The sequence below is a fragment of the Rhinoderma darwinii genome, chromosome 10 (genome assembly GCF_050947455.1).
Source record: "Rhinoderma darwinii isolate aRhiDar2 chromosome 10, aRhiDar2.hap1, whole genome shotgun sequence".
Lineage (NCBI taxonomy): Eukaryota > Metazoa > Chordata > Amphibia > Anura > Rhinodermatidae > Rhinoderma > Rhinoderma darwinii.
Window position 1 is genome coordinate 36811261 of NC_134696.1, and position 20831 is coordinate 36832091.

A 20831-nucleotide genomic window follows, 5' to 3' on the forward strand; every position below is an offset into this window, starting at 1 on the left:
TACAACCACTGAATGATATGGCGAAGACTAGGTTGTAACAATGCTTTATTGACAGACTGGATACAGGAACAGATTAGCAGATTTCAGGATAAAGAAATGTAATTTATTAATTTGGGTAGTGGATCCTTCGACTGCAACCAGTTGGCAACTAGAAGCAGCAGTGACAACAACACAAGGACAGGGATGCAGAAACAAGTAATGTGGTAACCAGACAGTCCATAAATAGACAGAAGGGCCAACAGGCTCAGACCTAGTAAACACCGGAGCGGCAGAGGTGAAACTGACCTCAGACGGAACCAAGAACAGATCTTAGGTGGAACCAGGAGACACCCAGAGCAGCGACCAGGCATAGGAACTAAACTTGGAACCAGGAGATGCCAGGAACAGAGTCTAGGAGTAGTCTGTCGGAAAAAGGAGATATCAGGAGCAACGTCCAGGAACAGGTGGTATCACATCACAGGATAGAGGTCTGGGCACAGGTGACATGAAGCAGGACCGGTACACAATCAAAGCAGCAGATTCAAAACAGTAGCCAGGGTCAATACCAGGAGCACTCGTACCAAGAACAGGATCAGGAACAAGAGGCAGAATACACTAGACTGGAGAGGGCGGATTGATTAGACCATAGGCCCTGGGCTGTTTCACAAACTTGGGCCCCCATTCACCAACACAGTATGCCCTGCTGCACCGTGTGCTAGCAGTCCTGTGCTAGCATTGAAAAATAAGTGTTTTACGATTCCCCTTGTCAAAGAGCTGTGTCCCTACATACTGACAGTCTCCAACCATCGCTGACAGCATCACACTGTGTATGAACACATCCTCTTGACAAGGGGAATAGTAACACCCATTTGTTTATTAGTCCTGGACTACATCAGACTTTTGGTTAAATATTAGGATTTCCTATAGCAGACATGTCAGGAGAGGTGACAGATTCCCTATAGATCCAGTGACTCACAGGATACGTTTTCTCAGATTCTAGTCATTCTTTTTCTCTTTTCTTCTCCATCCTGTCCAGACCTCATGATGACTTCTAACATTTCTGCAGAATTTGCCACTCAGATGTCTTCAGCTCCTCACTTTTCCTACATGTATGCACCTATAAACGAATAAAAAATTCTCAACGTGCTACACACTATGCCCCTAAATATTATAGTATAATACACTGTGTCCCTGAAAATAATAGCACCATACACTGAACCCCTGAATATAATACTACCATACCCCCTGAATACAATTGTGTCAAACACTGTAAAGTAAAGCACCACACACACACACACACACACACACACAGTGCACCCTGTTGAAAGTGCCACTCAAAATGCCCCCTGTAAAAAGTGACCCTCACAGTGCACCCTGTAGATAGGGCCACACAGCCCCCTGTAGATAGGGCCACACAGCCCCCTGTAGATAGTGACAAGCCCCCTAGATAGTGCCACACTGCCCCCTGTAGATAGTGCCAAACTGCCCCCTGTAGATAGTGCAACACTGCCCCCTGGAGATAGCGACACACAGCCCCCTGGAGATAGCGACACCCCCCCCCCTCGCGAGTTAGCGCCACACATCCCCTGGAAATAGTGCCACACTTCCCCCCTGTAGATTATGCCACACTCATCTGTCCCTGCTCCCTCACCGTCCTCTTCCAAAGCAGTGCAGGTGTGGTCTCTTCTGACCAGGCGTCACTTAGTGGAGTGAAGCAGGCGGCGCGATGACATCATCGCACCGTCTGCCTTACAAAAAAACGCTAAATGGCAGGAAAAGGGAACCCATGGCTCCCTTGCCTTGCCAGCGCTGTCAATTGAAACTGCGTCCAAAGGACACAGATACAATTGAGTCCTATGTAAGGGCCTTCCGGCCCTTGTCACAGGGGGCTTTCATACAGTTTTGTCGTGTTTTTGTTCTGCGATTCGTGGCAAAAGACTTGACAAAACTTCAATGTAGTTTTATTCTTTGGGCTGCCCTAATCTAACCTATGGGGATCCGCAATTGGGTCACAATCAGGGACAATACACGATGCTCAAGTAAAAGCTGATGGGACAGACAAGGTTTAAATAGCAGACTTCATCAGCAGCATCTGATGGAACAGCACGAAGTTGCAAAGCACAGGAGTCCAACACAGGAGGGGTTAATGACTGCTTAGTTGCTGCAGGGTGTGGTTGTGTAATGCACCTGAATATAACTGTGGCAAAACAGGTAATGTAGCAGAGCTGACTTTGAAGTGAACGCTCACTCCCACCAGGGTCAAAAACGACGTTGCCAGCAGGAAAGAGGTGAGAATGAACGCATTTTGTAACAGAAGTTTAATGTAACTAACATGAACTGCATCGATATTCACTGATTTCAGATGTCACATTGTTCATCAGCATAAATAATAACCCCTTTGCTGGAATGGGCAAACATGCTATACATAGTCCAGGACTAGCAAGATGTTGAATAGGAGGATTTGCAATAAAGGGGTGAGAACAAGCTTGACCTGGCTTTGGACAATCATATTTAAAAAATGCAGTATTTCCCATTGAAATCAATGGGCCAATGTTTGTAGGTGTTCTGCTTCCAATTTTTCGGGACGTTTACGGCCCGAAAAACGGCTGAAAACGCTACGTGTGCACGTACCCTAACTTTAGCCCACCTTTGTGTCTGGAAAAGAAGAGTTAAATTTGCCCTACTCTTGAGAGGACTGGAGCAGTGGTACTTGCCCACTTTGGCATCCCGACATTTATTTGGGTTTACCAGAGAGGATTTTCATGAGTCACTGTCACACCAAAACAAACCAAATCTATCGACCGGCGGTATCGATTAAGTTCTGAATAAAAGAATATTACTTGCTTCCTGCCTGATAAACTGGCTAAGCAAAGCCTACATCTACTGTCGCCTCAACCTTTACCTTCACCACCCCCACCACGATACTACCTCATCTACCACCGTACCACTTTCCCAACGTCCACCACTACTATGCTACCTCCAGTACTGGCACTTCCAGCCGACTCTAGCACCAGTTTCCAAAATGGTACGCTATTAATGTCACCTACAAATATCCGCATGGCTTACCGCTTCTACCACTGCACCAGCAGGTTACTAGTTAAGCACTTGATTGACAAAACTAACCATACAAACAAAACAGAGGGATTAGGAAAATTGTGAGTTAATTAGGTTTTTAATTATTTGTTCAGCTTTTATCAAATATTACAATCAGTTTAAATGTAATAAGGTTAATTATACAATGGAGTACAATTAGGGTTAAATAAATATCTGGTTTTGTAATAGATGTGAAAAATTACTTTTAATTATTTTGAGTTATTTTTTTTTATATTATCTTTCATTTTATCTGACATTTGGGGAATGTGTCAAATTAAATTTTAGCTTCATTAATTAACCTCTTGAGGACACGGCCAATTTTAGCTTTTTCCTCCCCGCCTTCCAAAAGCTATAATGTTTTTCTTTTTTTCATCAACGTAGCCGTATGAGGGCTTGTTTTTTTGCGGAGCAAGTTGTAGTTTTTAATGGCACCATTTATTGAACCGCACAATGTACTGAAATACTGCAAAAAAAATAATTATTTGTTGGGTGAAATGGGCAAAAAAAACAGTGATTATGCCATTTTTTTGGGGGGGGTTTGTTTTTACGGCGTCCATCAGGTGGTAAAAATGTCATGTTTGCCTTATTCTACGAGATGATATGATTTAGGTGATACCAAATTTATGTTATACTTTATCAGTTTTATAAAAAAATAAAAAACTTTGATAAAATAATATGTTTGTGTATATTCTGAGAGCCAGAACTTTTTTATTTTTCCATAGATTAAGCGATGTGAGGGCTTATTTTTTTTGCAGGGCGAGCTGTAGTTTTTATTAACATTTTGGGGTTCATGTGACTTCTTGATCCCTTTTTATCTCATTTTTGAGTGCTTAGGTGACCAAAAAACAGCAATTTGGGTGTTTTTATATATATTTTTGGACAGCATTCACTGAGCGTTCTAAATAATACTATATTGTGACTTTCATGGACGTGGCAATACCAGTTAAGTTAACTTTAATAAAAAAAAATTAACACTGCTTTAGGCAAAAAATGAGAAAAGGGTTTTTGTTTTTTTTTAACTTTTTTAGTATTGTTTTTTATTTTTTTTGAAACATTAAATTTTTTTTTTTTAAAAAAGATTTTTTTATTAGTTCGCTAAGGGGACATGAGCCAGCGATCGTTGGATCTCTTGCATGATATAATGTATTGCAGTCTTTCGCTATACTGACTATCTCCTTTGAAGCCCTGCCAAAGATGGCTGATCTAGGGGCTGTCAGTAGGCCCCCAGGCTGCAATGACGACCATCAGCACCCCACAATCGCGTTGCGGGGGGCAATGGCAATGATTCTAACAATTGAAATGCTGTGGTAACGATTGACCATGGCATTTAAGGGGTTAAATGGGCGGAATCAATGTGATCTTTGATTCCGCCCCCGGCAGTGAGATGTCGGCTGCATTACACAGTCGTCACCCGCTAAATATGGAGTGAGCTCAGCTCGCGAGTCCGCTCCATACTTCCCCTTAACAGCTGATACATACACGTATGTGGCATGTCGTTAAGGTAAGTAGTAGTAAAATTGGCTGAACAGAAGGCATTCTACGCGGCTTTCAGAGAGGAATGCAGAAATGACTGCCTCCTTAGTGCCATTCATTAACCCTTTACTTCCACTCTGTACAGTTCCTCCTTAGTGCCCATTTGCCATTTATTTAATTCCTAGTCCTTTTCTGTGACAGAGGGTTGATAAAAGGGGCAATGAATAGTAAATGGGCATCCAGTGGCAACTGAACGCATATTGGCACTAAGGGGGCACTGAATTCTGTACTTATTTGCCATTCATTGACCCTTTAGTGTCCATCTGTTCAGTGCTGCCTTTCATTGATTCTTTATTGCATTCTGGGACAGAAAAACTCAGAAGGGGCAATAAATGTCAAAAGGGCACTAAAGGGACCATGAAAGTATTAACACTTGAAGAGCCGTAATTTTCTACCACTTTTCAGTATGGAAAAACAGTGATGGAAAACTCTTGTAATTCAGCAGCACCCACAAAAATAAAGCAATTGATTGGTAGGGGGCACCCGAGATAAGAATTTTTTTTCAGGGGTTCCCCTATGCTGAATAGATTAGGAATGAATGGAATGGAACATGCAGTAGGGGGGTGCTTTATGGCAGCAGCAATGAATGGGAGTCAATGAACAGAAATGTGTTTATAGACTAGGACAGTCTCCAGGAAGTACTCACCCTCCCCAGAGACCAAGGTGGGTCAGGAGAGCTTAGAGAGGCTCTGTCATTAGTTTAGTAATGCCCTATCTCATAGCTAATGTACTAGGCGCTGTCACACTGATAATGCTAATGAAAATTGTATCCCAAAATGTTTATTATTTTAAAAGTTATCCAAATATGTAAATGAGCCTTTATTAGACAACTGGGAGGTAACAGCAGCGATTCTCCTGAGGTGGAGCCGCGTCACAGCCTCTGGCGCTATCCTATCAGCATGAAGCTGCTTAACACAGTGTGAGAGACTGAGGCTGGAGGGAAGGGGAATCACTTCAAATAGCCATATCTCAGGCTTCCGTAGTAGAATGTCATCTGTCATTAACTCTTCCACCTCTATTAACTTTGCTGAATCCGTCGCAATATACATAGCAAAGCTGTAAGGTGAGCTACAGAAATCAGGAAATGTCAGCCTATTGTCTGTTCTCCAGGGGTTAGTGTGTAAACTGCAATTTTTTTAGTATGTATTTACCGGCAGAATATCTTATATAAAAGGACCTTTTAGTTATGTTTAGATAAATCCAGAAAACCCTTTTTTAACCCCTTAAAGTCCAAGCCATTTTTTTGTGTGTTCGTTTTTCACTCCCCACCTTCCAAGAGCCATAACTTTTTTTTATTTTTACGTCAATGAAGCGGAGTGAAGGCTTATTTTTTGCTAGAGGAGTTGTAGTTTTATTGGCACCATTTAAAGTACCATATAATGTACTGGGAAACTGAAAAAAATATCTTTGCACGACTGACACCCGCAGCGTATGGAGAGTGCTCAGTGCGTGCGTTCGCTCCATACTTCAGTCCCTGAACCGTAACGTAAGGTGTCATCATGGTGCGTTAAGGGGTTAAATATTTAGCACTCTGGTTTAATTGAACTGTTATTCTCAATGCACACGATGCGTACTACGTGCGATTTTGCCGCGCGGATTTGCGTGCGTAGTACAGTACCAGCATAGTCCATGAGATTCCAGGAAATCTCATGTACACGCTGCACCTTTTAGAATCCGCAGCATGTCAATTTATCTTGCATTTCCGCTTGCGGATTGTATCTGCCCAGTGCTATGGAAAAACGCACCAAAATCTGTGTAAATACTGCACTGAAAAATGCTTAGAAAAAGCACGATTAGGTGCGTTTTTTACCTGCGTATTGCTGCGGTTTTGGTGCGTATGTTCCGCAGCAAAATACGCAACGTGTGCATGTAGCCTTAGACTAACAGGATTACGCAGAATGTTGGAGCAGCAGAGTAAAGTTTATAATCCCTGTGCGTCTTTTGTCTTGCTGTATAATGTTACAGTATTGTTTCATCAGCTCATGTTTTCGTATCCTACCAACGTGCTCATTGATTCCGAGTTCTTTGTCATGAAAAGCCAGCTCCAAAATGTATAATCATGACCTATAAAGCTTTACTCGCTTCTGAATCCAATTGTTCTGTGACATGAGAGCCCTGTGATCTGTGAAGAGCCAGTCCCTCTGTGCAGGGACACTCTCTGTACTCTCGCTGATATGATATGGAGATCACAGAGGTGGCTGCTTGAGGCGATAACTACGTTGTATTCAATGCATTTCAGAGGGACATAGGAAAGCTCTCTACAATCTATTACTCCTACTGGTAGTGGGAACCTGTGATGCTTTTTTCATATATTATTCATACTAGTCTCTGCTGTTTAGTATATAATCTGTAATAAACAATGATTTTAACCCTTCCAAGCCATTAAGCAAGCAATTAATTAATGTGAATTGCCGTACGTGTTTGGCACCGTGATCTCGCTGTTGCAGCAGCTGTGCCCATTTACTTACCAGTGGTGAATTTGCTGTGATTAACAGGTGCCGTCCTGTGTCAATAGCTGGGATCGGAGGAATCCCCCCCCCCCCTTAGATGCTGCAACCAATAGCGTTTGTTGCATCTATTTTGTGCAAACAAAGGCAGTAGATTGTCATACTCCGCATTGTAATCACCATGGCTGACAGTTTTATATGGACTACAAGGGCCTAATCTCTTGTATCAGGGATGTCCTGTGATAAGGCCTCTTAAAGCCAGTTGTCCCACTATTAAATGTTATTGCGATATAATTTGGCATTAAAAATTAGTTTGTTTTGTAATTTATCTTACGGTATATTAGAACAATGCTCCAGTTGCAAGATATTCCCTTTACTTCATTATAATGGTGCCCCCTAATGTTAAAGCTGTAGAGTAATGTGCATGCCCTTTTACTGAGCTGAATGAGTACATGCCCCGTTCCACTTTCCAACTGCCACCAGCCAATAGTAAATGCCTTCTCTGCTTGTCAGTAAAGAAGTAGAGAAGAAGGTTTTATTCCGAAACACGGCTTGTAGTGTGGATGGAGGCTCATACAGTAAGAAACACACAGGAGAGACGGCAGTTTACTTATATAAAGAGAGAGACTGCATGGAGCTCTCCCCTGTCCTGCTCATCCTCTCGCTGTGCTCTCCCTCCTCTTCAGTTATATAGGGCTGGGCTCTCCTTCTAAAAGATATGTAATGGGGGGAATTTGTAAAGCTTCTCCTAGAAAGGAGGCAATTCAAATAAGGAGGAGAAAACCCCAGCACTCCAATAGAAAAATATTATTTAATTCACCAAAACAAAACCTGCAATGTTTCAAACCTCACAGGGTCTTTGTCAAGCATGACATTTTTCTATTGGAGTGCTGCGGTTTTCTGCTCCTTATTTGCCTATTTTCCCCGGACTGGGGTTATCTACTGCGGACACCCCCTGAAGATGGGAGTCTTATCTGATCCATATGATTTGGTTGCTGGCTGTGCTGCTGATATCTTTTATTTTTTTTTATTTTTTTTTCTCTAGAGAGGAGACCATGACACAGAATGATCTGTCTATACAAGCTATGACAAGGAGGGGGAGGAGCTGCAGCAAAAAGCCACCCCCTGCACCCCTTGAGCTGCCAGCCTAAATAAAATCTAGCAAAGCGATTGGAGCAATGAATGGGGAGATCTCTGGATCCATGTAAAATACAGGGATGGTTCTAGCTTTGTTACAAAGAGATTGTCCTACACTGTATTATGTCTGATTTTCTCTTTTTTTCATTGATTCTGGAATGACCCCTTAATGACCGCTGATACGCCTTTTCACAGCGGTCATTAAGGGGCTTTATTCTAGGCCGCCGTATTTTCACCACAGCCTAGTCAACGTTCTGCATGGGTGTCCCGTACAGGCTGGAGCGGGGGCCCTGATGACAGCCGGGCTCCTGCTCCAACGGTAGCGATCGAAGTTTACTTCGACTGCGACCGTTTAACCCCTCAAATGCCGTGGTCATTAGCGACTGCTGCATTTGAGTAGTTTACAGAGGGAGGGAGCTCCCTCTGTCACCCATCGGCGGCACGCAAATGAAATTGCGGGCATCCAATGAGGTGCCATGGCAGCCGGGGGCCCAACCAAGGCTATCAGGCCTGCCCCGTCTATATGCCTACTAAGCCGTGCCAGAGCCATGAGATAATAGATTGCCTGTAAGTTTTATACGGAAAGGCAGTAATGCTTTGATATACTAAGTATGCCAAAGCATTATATCTGCGATTTAAAGATCACATAGTGAAGTCCCTAGTTGGACTGAAAAATAATTAATGTGAAATAAAAATTAATAAAAGGTGCACATGGAAAAAAAAAAAATTAGAGCTCTTTGAATTTGACGATGGAAATCTAAAAAAAATTGCTCAGTCAATAAGGCCCAGAATGCATTCAGGGGGAAGGGGTTAAAGACTGTTAGGTATGGCCAAACATATTCCTTTGTTTTTTATGCATTGGCAATAATGCATTGGATTAAAGGATTACAGGGCCAGATCTATTTGATAAAGCAGTGATTTAAAAATGTATGCAGATAAATAATGGAGGTATGAATGGGTTGCATGGAAACCTTCCTGGGGAGGGAGTCAATTTGCATAACAGAAAAATATTTTATAATAAAAACATCTGAGAGTTTGTTTATGTTTAGTAACATCGCGGCTTATGGCCATTGCTAAATAAAAAGTGTAAGTACCAGGAAATACTTTTAAGCCCCATATTAGCCAGCATTCGTAGAGGGATTATCCCATCTTGGACATTTATGGCATATCCACAGGATATGCCAAAAAAGTGTAATAGATGCGGGTCCCACCTCTGGGCCCGCACCTATCTCTAGAACACGGCCACCTAAACCCCGTTCTAGATTACTCGGCTTCCTCTGCCTACCGGCCACATCCTTGTTAGCTGGAAACAGCCAAGCTCACTGAGCTACGCTGTTTCCGTAATTCCCAAAGAAGTGAATTGAAGTTACGGTAACCGCGTAGCACGGTGAGCACTCGGCTGTTTCCGTAACTCCTGACCACCTCACCAGGAAGTGTTGGGGAGGCAGTGGAGCCGAGTAATCTACAATGGGATTTAGGTGGCCCCGTTCTAGAGATCGGTGCGTGCCGAGAGGTGGGACCTGCATCCTGTGGATATGCCATAAATCTCCAAGATGAGAATACACCATTAAATAATGGGATAAATAAAAATGGTGACAGAGATGGAGAAACGACACTGTGTTTACTTGAATTAGATATTTAGCACACTATCATTGGCAGCATTTACATATGCAGCAATTTATGCTACAGTAGCTCTTCTGTGGAACTGACCAGACAGTGAGCCTTCGCTCCCCACAAACATCCATAAACTTTGGGTGCCCATCACCCAAAGAATTCACCAGTTTTCCTTCCTTAGACCACTTTTTGTAGGTACAAACCGCTGCATACTGGAAACCTCCCACAACCTAGTCATCTAGCCATCACAATTTGGCCCTTGTTAAAGTTACTCAAATACTTACGCTTGCCCATTTTCCTGCGTCCAACTTATGAACTTCAAGAACTGACAGTTCACTTGCTGCCTTATATATCCCACCCCTTGACAGACACCATTACAATTAGATAATTAATGTCATTCTCTTCCACCTGTCTGTACATAGGCTAATGAGAATACAAAATAAAATAAATTCTTAGAAATAAGAGCAGTGACCTGCAAAAAAGTTTGAAAACACAGGCCATACAATTTAGCAAAATCCATAAGTAGTACGGGTAGACAATGAGCGTATATGATTTAACCCCTTAATGACATGCCACATACATGAACGTGGCAGCCATTTAGGGAAAGTATAGAGCGGGCTAGCAGGCTGAGCTCGCTTTGATACTTAGCGGGTGACGGCTGTGTAATACAGCCGAAACCCCACTGCAACGGGCGAAATCCCTTTGATTCCACCTATTTAACCGCTGTCAATTGCTACCGCAACATCTAAAGCGCTAGAATGAGGGGGCGGCCCCCTCTGATGTGCCATATGCCGCCCATGTCGCGATTGCGGGATGCCAATGGTCATAATGGCAGTCTGGGGGGCCTAATGAAGGCCCTCAGGTCTGCCATCATTGAACTCCTGTGTAGGAAACCCGATATACTGCAAAATATTAGTATTGCAGTATATCATATAAGCCATCCCCCTTTTCACTTTATTTTCCCCTAAAGTACTGTTGGGGTATGTTCACACGCAGTGGTTTCCGGAATATTTCGGGGCATTTACGCCTTGAAAAACACCTGAAAAAACTGAAGCAGAACGCCTCCAAACATCTGCCCATTGCTTTCAATGGGATTTACGTCATTCTGTTCCCATGGGGCGTAATTTTACGCCTCTTTTTAAAAAAACGTAGTGTAAAAAGAGACCCTGTAAAAAGAAGTGCTGGTCACTTCTTCAGGTGTATTTGACGGACCCAATTCCCATTGAAGTCAATGGGAGTTATAAAAACTAGTTTGCAGGCGTTTGGCACACATTTGGAGTGTAATTTGAGGCATTTACGCCTCAAATAACTCTTCAAAATATGCCGGAAACTTGGCCAACACTCCCCCAAGGGGTGTTGCCAAAACAGCCATTTTGAAAGGCCAGTTTATGGTGCAAGCAAGGTGCTTTAAAAGAAAAAGTTCAGGACCTTCCCAATGCCACCTAGAGTGTACAGGAGGATGCATATTGATGTGGATGCACTGATAACCGAGGTAAGGACCACATTAAACTAATGTTGTTTGTTTTTCTATATCCATGTTTTTAGGGCTAAAACTGTTTTTTTTAAAGCTGCAGACACTCTGCAAGTGCAAACATGTGTCTAGCCACTTTTATTCGTTTAATGTAATGTGTTCCTTAAATGTGCGTCTATTCCTATACGTTCTTCAAATTTAGCTGCCACAATGCAATGTATATAATGTTAGCAACGGTTTGGTAGCATGCATCTGGTTTTCAATATCTACAGATGCCATTTTGCACACTCAGACCTCACGGCGTATGTGCACCCGTTATTAACTTTAGACTCTGTCGTGATTGTATATATTTCTAAACTCTATACCTGGATTCCCTTCGTTTAACTGTCTATGCACATTTTTTGATGACTTTTCACAGCATATTTGGGACAAGTTTATGGTGTGTTAAAGTTTGTCCCAAATGTTCACTCTGTTTGTGATTATTTAAAATGATGAATTGCGTTCGTTTGCTGTGTGTTTGGAGCAGAGCAACGCGCAAACACGACACAATCGATCCTTCGTTGCGTTTCCTTGCACGTACAACCCAAGCGGCCAACATTACGCACTTTACAACACTAACTAACCTTAGTAGGTTAAAATTTTCTTAAAGTGTTTGTGGTATGAGGATTACAAATCAATAGCTTAGCATGTTTGTGTTTCTGTTTTCTGTCGGTCCAATAAAGAATCCCTGAGGATACAAAACTGCCCCTTGCTTACGCTAGTTTGTGAATTTGTTTGCGAATAGTTGTGATAATTTTTTTTATAATTATATTTTATTTAGGTGTAGGCCTGCCCCAATCTCTGGGATAAAGGGATATCTGGGTACAGCAACAGAGTGCAAAGACACGACTCCTGGGAGGAAATGTGTGGTGCTGTACCCGGACTGGGTGGGCCGGACAAGCAAGGAGCAGGGGGAAATTGGTGAGTGTTCCTAATATGTACACTGTACACATAGGTTATTAGAATAATGATTAAAAGTCCTTTGAACGGTAAATGGTGTGTATCTGCCAAACAATGTTTTAGTGATGACAGTCTGGAACGCCTCTGAGGAGCAACTAAAATGTACATGCATACACCCGCATCTTAGCAGTGTTGTGTTTATGCAACATTTATCTTTCAAAACAAACCCCCAAATAAACTGATTTCCAGAAAGGTAAACTATCATGTTTTGGTATTGAGTGTTTGTTTTTAAATTATTTGACAGAAAAAGACTTTCAGAATCGCTGGAAGAGTGTCAAAGACCACTTCCAGAGGCATCTGAAAAAGGCTGAGAGGAGTGGGTCCTCTCCCTCACAAGGTGCACCGTTTCCGTACCATCATCAGCTGGTATGATGCCATGCTGCTCATATGTAGGCATACCTTTACAAGAATACATATTGTTCTCATATATGTCATGTTTATGAAACCCGAACAATTTATGAATGTCGACTTTCAAAACCGTAAGACAACTGTTTGTCCTTTTCTGCTTTCTTCATGATCGCGACCTTGGAACTGCGTCTTCCCAACATGCAGTGTGTGTGTGTGTGTGTGTGTGTATATAGATATATATATTTATATATTTTAGAGAGCAAACATGCTCATGTCACCCCCTAAATGGCATGCTCACTCTAACCTAGGCATTGACATGCTTAGAAACACCAGGTGTTTCCCCTGTTTACATTGTACCACAACCCTGGCAGGCTCATGAAGGAGCAGAGGATTTCCTTTTTCTAACCATTCAAACAAATATTAATTTGGCCACTACATTCGTCATGCAAGTGGTCATGCTAGCAAACTAGAATTTGCTGGTCCTTCTCCCCTAGGTGTTTGTTTAAGGAATCTGTTTCATATCTTATTTGTTTTTGGCTTACGGTGGGTGTGCCAAATTTTACTAACTCAAATAAACATGTCAGTAGCTGTAATGGATGAAAGTGATCTAAGCTCACAACGACCATCATATTATTTTTGGACATTCTCATAGATCCTCTGGAAATGTAGCAGGAAGTATGGAAGTGTGCAGCAGAAAAACGAAAGGGAACCCACTCCATCTACCTCTCAGCAAGACCTGTGGAAGCGGAGGGCCACTCACAAGATCAAGCAGGACCTTCATGGGTGGCCACAGCAGCAGAGGGGGCCGAAGAAACGTCTGAAGCACCTGCTGCCGCCCCTTTGCCAGTGGCCACCCCAACATGTCCAGCCCCCCCCAACCGGACACCTTCCACCCGACAGCGATCTCGAATAACCCTCCGGACAATGGACAGGCAATTAGAGGTAGAGTCATACGCCATGTCATTTACCCGGAGGGTCGACGGCAATGACGAGTTAATTTTTTTTTTTTCTTTTGGCTATGCCATTGCATCTCGCTGCCGCTGACTGCGACCCCAAGTAGGGCAGAACTTAATCACTTATGTTCAGGCCGCAGTGGCAGCCTTCGAGTTCGCTGTCCTCATGCCCCCAGTCGACCAACTAATTGCCAGCCTCAATACAGCCGCTGGCCTTAGGGAGGCTCCTTCCCAAATGCTCCATAGCCCAAGATGGGTAAACGCCTCCACCCAGACCGAGCAACCAAAGCCCCTGCGTCTTACCCATTCCATTCCCTCTGCTGGTTCCCAGTTTCTTCAATCCTTGTACCCATACCCACCCTACCAATACACTACCACTGGTTATCCCCAAACTTATCCCCCTGCCTCACACTATGAGTCTCCTACCCGATTTACACAAATGTGATTGTCATTTTGTCTGGGTGGAGGTTCTGTAAATATGGCAAATTGAAATTTAATTTCCAGTAAAAATGAAAATGGGTTTGTTGTTTAAAATGGAGATTGTGAGGGGGGTTGTGGGAAAGTGTTAAAATAATAATCATGCTAATTATTTTATGTTGTACTGAGTAAAAAATATTTTACGTTCTGAAACATGTGAGATGAGGTTTTTTTTAAAACAACAAGGGACACAAGAAGAAACCTAACAAAGTAACGTCTAAGGAACAATTCACACAACAAATACAATTTTGCTGTCTGAAGATATTTACTTCATTTGTTTAGAAATGTAAAAAGTAAAGTTAACAAATGTATTCACTTAGTAACATAAGACATGGCAAATATATACAACACATAGTGGATACAAAGGGGGGAAGGATAAACAGTTTGCATTGGGGACAAAATGTTATACAAAAGTAAACTAAACTTTTTGGCCTAGTCCTGGATCGGCTGCTAAACACTGCGGATTGAATCCTGCCGGGGCACTGCACCTTCGGGACTCATGAAGTAGTCCGTGAAGGCATCTCTCACCTGTACTCCAAGGTTGGATGGTCTTCCTAAGCCCCAGTTGATGTGGGGGTCACGGAAAGCTGTCTGTGTCTCCACCTCCACGTCAGCTCGCTCGTGATCACGAACATAGTTGTGAAGAACACAGGCAGCTTTAATGACCCCATCAACTGTGGACGCATCCAACTGAAGTGCACAGGTGAAGACCCTCCACTTACTCACCATGATCCCAAAGGTGCACTCCACGAAGAGTCGTGCCCGGCTCAGCCTCTCATTGAAGACTCTCCTCCGGGCATCTAGTCTCCTCCGTGGGTATGGGCGCAGTAGGTTGGGCATCAGTGGAAAAGCCTCGTCCGATACCATCACGAAGGCGACTAGATGCGTGGTACCCGGTAGAGTTACCTGATCTAGCAGGATTTGCTTCCCTAAATCCGATGTCAGTAGCACCCGGGAGTCACCAGTGCTTCCATATGCGCCGAAGTCAATAGCCACAAACTTGTACGAGGCATCAGCCACCGCCATGAGGACCACAGAAAAATACTTCTTGTAGTTAAAGTAATGTGATCCTGACCGCAGTGGCTGCTGCACACGTACGTGCTTACCGTCGACGGCGCCTATGCAATTTGGGAAATTTAAAGCCTGCTGCCACCTGGAACCAAATCTCCCGAGTCAGACTGAGCATCGTGATAGGCTGCAAATACTGTCAGATTACCTGGCATGTGCTCCTGACAATTCCACAGATGGTTGATTTCCCAACCCAGAATTGCAGGTGCAGGGATGAATAACTCTCCCCTGTTGCAAGAAATCTGTAAAGAAAAGAAAACTAAAATTAGTAACAACTAATTACAAGGAACACCAGCATAACTTTCACATTCATACTAGAAAAACATACATGACTTTGAATTAGATTCACATCCACCATACTGTAAAATGTTGAAACAAAGCCTTTAAAGAAATACAAACACACTGCAACGTGATCAGCAGCCTCTCCACAGGACTAGTGGCCGTCCGCATTGCGGTATCCTGCCTCCTAAGGCTGGGTTCACACGAGCACATTAACGTCCGTAATGGACGGACGTATTTCGGCCGGAAGTCCCGGACCGAACTCAGTGCAGGGAGCCGGGCTCCTAGCATCATAGTTATGTACGATGCTAGGAGTCCCTGCCTCTCTGCAGGACAACTGTCCCGTACTGTAATCATGTTTTCAGTACGGGACAGTAGTTCCACGGAGAGGCAGGGACTCCTAGCATCGTACATAACTATGATGCTAGGAGCCCGGCTCCCTGCACTGAGTTCGGCCAAAATACGGCCGTCCATTACGGACGTTAATGTGCTCGTGTGAACCCAGCCTTAGATGAACCGAGAGAATCTCCTCCAGACTGTCAAATGCGGGTATTGACATCCGAAAGAATTCTTGAAATTTCTCAGGGTACCTGTAGAGACATACACGTTATAACACACACACACACACACACACACACACACACACACACACACACACACACACACACACACACACACACACGGTCTAAAGTTACAGAACTAAGCTTGTAAAAAAAAAAGGGACATTCAATGCCAAATGGAATAACATAGCATGTGCAACATACATACATACATGAATGGTTACAAAATGAACCAGATGTACCCCCAATTTACAAATTGAATATGCATTCTGAAAATAACGTCACATTGATACATTTTAGGTTAAACACAGAAAAACGAAGTTTAGAATAACCAGTGTTGTAAGGCAACAAATTAAGGCTCATTTCTTACACATTTGTCGGTAGAAACGAAAACACACTTGATCAGGGGACTGTAGAGTGCGTACACTCTTATAAGGGTCTTGTTACTTCACCCACTCCCCTTCCCCCATTGGTGGCCATACCCGTTACCCAAACCCCGTCCCTATAATAAAACTCGGACACTAGGGTTGAATAAATTCGGCCACAGCGGCCAGTATACTTTTTTTTAACGTTTTGATTTTTTTTCCTATAATAAATGTCTTATTATAGGAAAAAAAAGGCAGTGTTTGGTTTTATTAACGTGAAACTTTTCTTTTTACACTTATATTCAACTTTTTTTTAGTCCCACTAGGGGACTTGAGGGCCTGCACCTCTGATCTTTAATGCATTGCACTACCCACATAAGTGCAATGCATTAGAGCGGTCAGTCATTCACTGACAGCGAGCCTATTAGGTCCCGTATGTGGGTGGGGCCTAATAGGCTATCCTACGTGGCATAGCAATGATAGGCATTCTCACGATCCCATTGTGTCGATGCCGATCGCTACAAACCACTAAGATGCTGCGATCGCTTTTGATCGTGGCATCTAAGGGGTTAATGGCAGGGATTAGAGCTAGCTCTATTCCCTGCCATTACAGCACAATGTCAGCTGTAACATACGGCTGAGCTGAACTTGCGCCATGCTGAGCTGAGTGTGCGCCATTTTGTTACTGCGGCCGGACGCCTTTTAGGCCCTGCCTCTGGGTGGGACCTAGCAGTCTTCCGTACTTGGCAGACAGGAGGCCAATGTTAGGCCTGCAGTCTGCCAGAGCAGTCATCGGAATCCCACGATTTCATTCAGGGGTCACAATCTGCTTGTAAACACCATAGATGCAGCCCTCTATTTTTGAGCGCTGCATCTAAGGGGTTAATCGACCAGATCGGAGGCTAGCTCCGGTCCTGGCCTTGAAGCAGTGATAGCATTAAGCTATTACTGCTTTAAAGCGTTGTATGCAGACACAGTACCCTGTTATTGCTCTGACGTAATAGTCCGTCTGTTAGCGTTAACAGGACAACGCATGTGACGGTCTATTACGTCACATAGCGTTAAGGGATTAAAAAAAAACTTATATTACCAGATTTATATGTTTCTTTGTCTTTTTGGCGGGATGCCTCTGTATGGAATATTACAGCAGACTATGTTATTTCATATAGTTGAAAAAAAAGTATACTGACGTATACCAGTACGACAGAGACAAACCGGACACCCTTTTGGCCTCCTTTGGGTTAATGTGCCTGTTTTTCCGACGCATGTGACATTCGGACAATGCAATTGCTGCGTGAATTCAGCCTTTTCTATAAAGAATCTTTTATAGAAAACATTTGTGGTTCAATAGTTAGCACTTTCGTCTTTCAGCACTGGGGTCTTGGCTTCGGTTCCAACCAAAGGTAACATCTGTCTGGAGTGCAGGAAAACACCCCAACAGGTTCTTTGGATGGTGCGGGGAATAAGGCAGATGGAGGCAAATTTTCTATTGTAGCACAGTTTAAATTGTACAAATCATACATAATTTACTCCACAGGAGGTCAGAAATTCTTGAACATTACAACAGAATCTCTCTCTAACTCTCTATCTCTCTCTCTATATACTAGTCCTTCTCTATGAACTAGAATATCATTTTAAAAACTTTTTCTATTTCTTCGTCGACATAGCCATATGAGGTCTTGTTTTTTTGCGGAACAAGTTGTAATTTGTACTGCATAATGTATTGGGAATCTGCAAAACAAATATTTGTGGGGTGAAATGGGCAAAAAACAGCGATTACATCATTTTTTGGGGGGTTGTGTTTTTTTGGCATCCATCAGGCGGTAAAAACTACATATTCACCTTATTCTACAGGTTGATACAATTATGGCAATAGCAAATTTATAGGCTTTGTTTTATGTTTTACCACTTTTAAAAAAATAAATAAAACTATTTGCTAAAAAAAAAAAAATGTTTTGTGTCGCCGTATTCTGAGACATAACTTTTTTTATTTTTCAAGCAGTTTAGAGGTGTGAGGGCTTAAATTTTGTGGGGCGGGCTGTAGTTTTCACCGTTACCATTTTGGGGTACATGTGACTTTTTGATCACTTTTTATTCATTTTTTTCATATATATTTTGTTTTTTTACGTCGTTCACCGAGCAGGTTAAATAAAGGTATGTTGTGATAGTTCGGACTTCTACGGATGTGGCGATACCGGTTATGTTAACTCTTTTTTTTTTTTTTTTTTTTTTTAACGTTGAGTTAGGGAAAAAATGGGAAAGGGGTTTTGTTATTTTTACTTTTACTTTTAATTTTTTTTTGGAACATTATAAAAATCTTTATCTAACTGTTTTTTTTAATTCTTTTATTAGTCCCCCTAGGACTGGAAGCAGCGATCATTGGATCGCTTGCATGATCTACTGCAATACTAATGTATTGCAGTATATCGTGATTTTGACAGTCTCCTTTGAAGCCCTGCCAAAGGCAGTATTTCAATGGAGTACAAAGATGGCAGACCTGGGGTCCATTATTAGCCCCCCAGGCTGCCATAATAACCACTGTAAAAGGCTGATCGTGCCACGGGAGGGGTGCGATGGCGTATTTGAGGGGTTGCCCCCCTGATTCTAACAATTTAAATGTTGCGGTAGCGATTGATCGCGGCATGTAATCTTTGATTCCGCCCATTGCAGTGAGGTGTCGGCTGTATAACACAGCCCTCACCTGCTGTGTATGGAGCGAGCTCAGCCTGTGAGCCCACTCCATACTTCCCCTTAATGGCTGCCGCGTACCAGTAAGTGACCTCTCGTTAAGGGGTTAATGTTGAAGATTATTTCTAACAGTTAATGAAACCCAAAATTTAGTCTCAGAAAATTAGAATATTAAATAAGCCCAATTTCAAAAATGATTTTTTAATACCATAACGTTGGCCTACTAAAAAGTATGTACAATATACTTGGCCGGGGCTCCTTTTGCATAAATTACTGCATCAATGCAGCGTGGCATGGAGGTGATCAGCCTGTGGCACTGCTGAGGTGTTATGGAAGCCCAGGTTGATTTGATAGCGGCCTTCAGCTCATCTGCATTTTTGGGTCTGGTGTCTCATCTTCCTCTTGACAATACACCGTAGATTCTCTATGGGGCTTAGGTCAGGCGAGTTTGCTGGCCAATCAAGCGCAGTGATACTGTGGTTATTAAGCCAGGTATTAGTAGTTTTGGCAGTGTGGGTAGGTGCCAAGTCCTGCTGTAAAATTAAAACAGCATCTCCATAAAGCTTGTCTGCAGAGGGAAGCATGAAGTGCTCGAAAATTTCCTGGTAGACGGCTGCGTTAACTCTGGACTTGATATAAAACCGCAACAGCAGTAGATGACATGGCTCCCCAAACCATCACTGACTGTGGAAACTTCACACTGGACCGCAAGCAACTTGGATTGATGCCTCTCCACCTCCAGACTCTGGGACCTTGATTTTCAAATGAAATGCAAAATTTACTTTCATCTGAAAACAGGACTTTGGACCACTGAGCAATAGACCAGTCCTTTTTCTCCTTAGCCCAGGTAAGACGCTTCTGACGTTGTCTCAAGGAATGCAAGAGTTGTAGCCCATGTCCTGGATACGTCTTTGTGTGGTGGCTCTTGAAGCACTGACTCCAGCCACAGTCCACTAATTGTGAATTTCCCCAAGATTCTTGAATGGCCTTTTCCTGACAATCCTTTCAACGCTGCGGTTATCCCTGTTGCTTGCGCACCTTTTTCTGTCACACTTTTTCCTTCCTCTCAACTTCACATTAATAAGCTTGTGTCACGTTGAGTTTGTCCCACTGGGCCGTACCATCTTGATGGTATGGCAGCTAGCCAACAGGGCGCAGTCTATAGTTCCTATAGTGTACCTGTGGCAGCTCGGACAGTAGCAAGGCAGGCTCGGCTGGGACTAGGCAACAGGTAGACGTCAGGTGTGAAGTAGCAGGACAGGCGCGGAATACAGCACAGCACGACTACAGCTCAGCATGGCACTTGACCAGGATAGCACGGGATACAGGATACAGGTACGGGGAACACTGGGAAACACTAGGAGACCATTTGCATAGACAAACTTTGGATACGACAAACAACGCTCAGGCATTGCAGGGAGGGGCACAGCCCCTCTTATAGCCCAGGGTGCTCTGGGAGCAATCCGCTCAATCTCCCACCTGCGTGCACTTTGAATAAGACAAAACAAATGGGTATGTATAAGGCAGGCGATATATCTATTAAGAAATAGCCATATGAGTATACAAAAGAATCTCTGTTTATTGAATACAAAACACTACATAAAAGTTAAAAGCATTTAAAATAGCATAAAGAATGCCATGTATAGATCACTGAAGGGGGAATACCACCATGATAAGTGGCTAGCAAATAGCTACCTCCTTACACTCACCTAAACCCCCAGAGCAGGCATGCAACGCATATAATCTGGAAAAAGTGTGTGAAAAATGTTGCATCAATAAGGCATCAGATAAGCATGTCTTGTGTCTCAAGCTATGTAGGG

General features: G+C 43.0%; 1 protein-coding gene across 1 annotated transcript in view; it reads left to right on the top strand.

The window, feature by feature from the left end:
• Positions 1-4562: 4562 nt before the first annotated feature.
• The window catches only part of TMPRSS5 (transmembrane serine protease 5), a 173702-nt gene continuing 157433 nt past the window's right edge, over positions 4563-20831 (top strand). The window contains exons 1-3 of the mRNA XM_075840802.1: positions 4563-4573; positions 12095-12234; positions 12518-12639. Of these exons, the coding sequence (XP_075696917.1) occupies positions 4563-4573; positions 12095-12234; positions 12518-12639 (273 nt within the window). The remainder of the gene's footprint in view (positions 4574-12094; positions 12235-12517; positions 12640-20831) is intronic.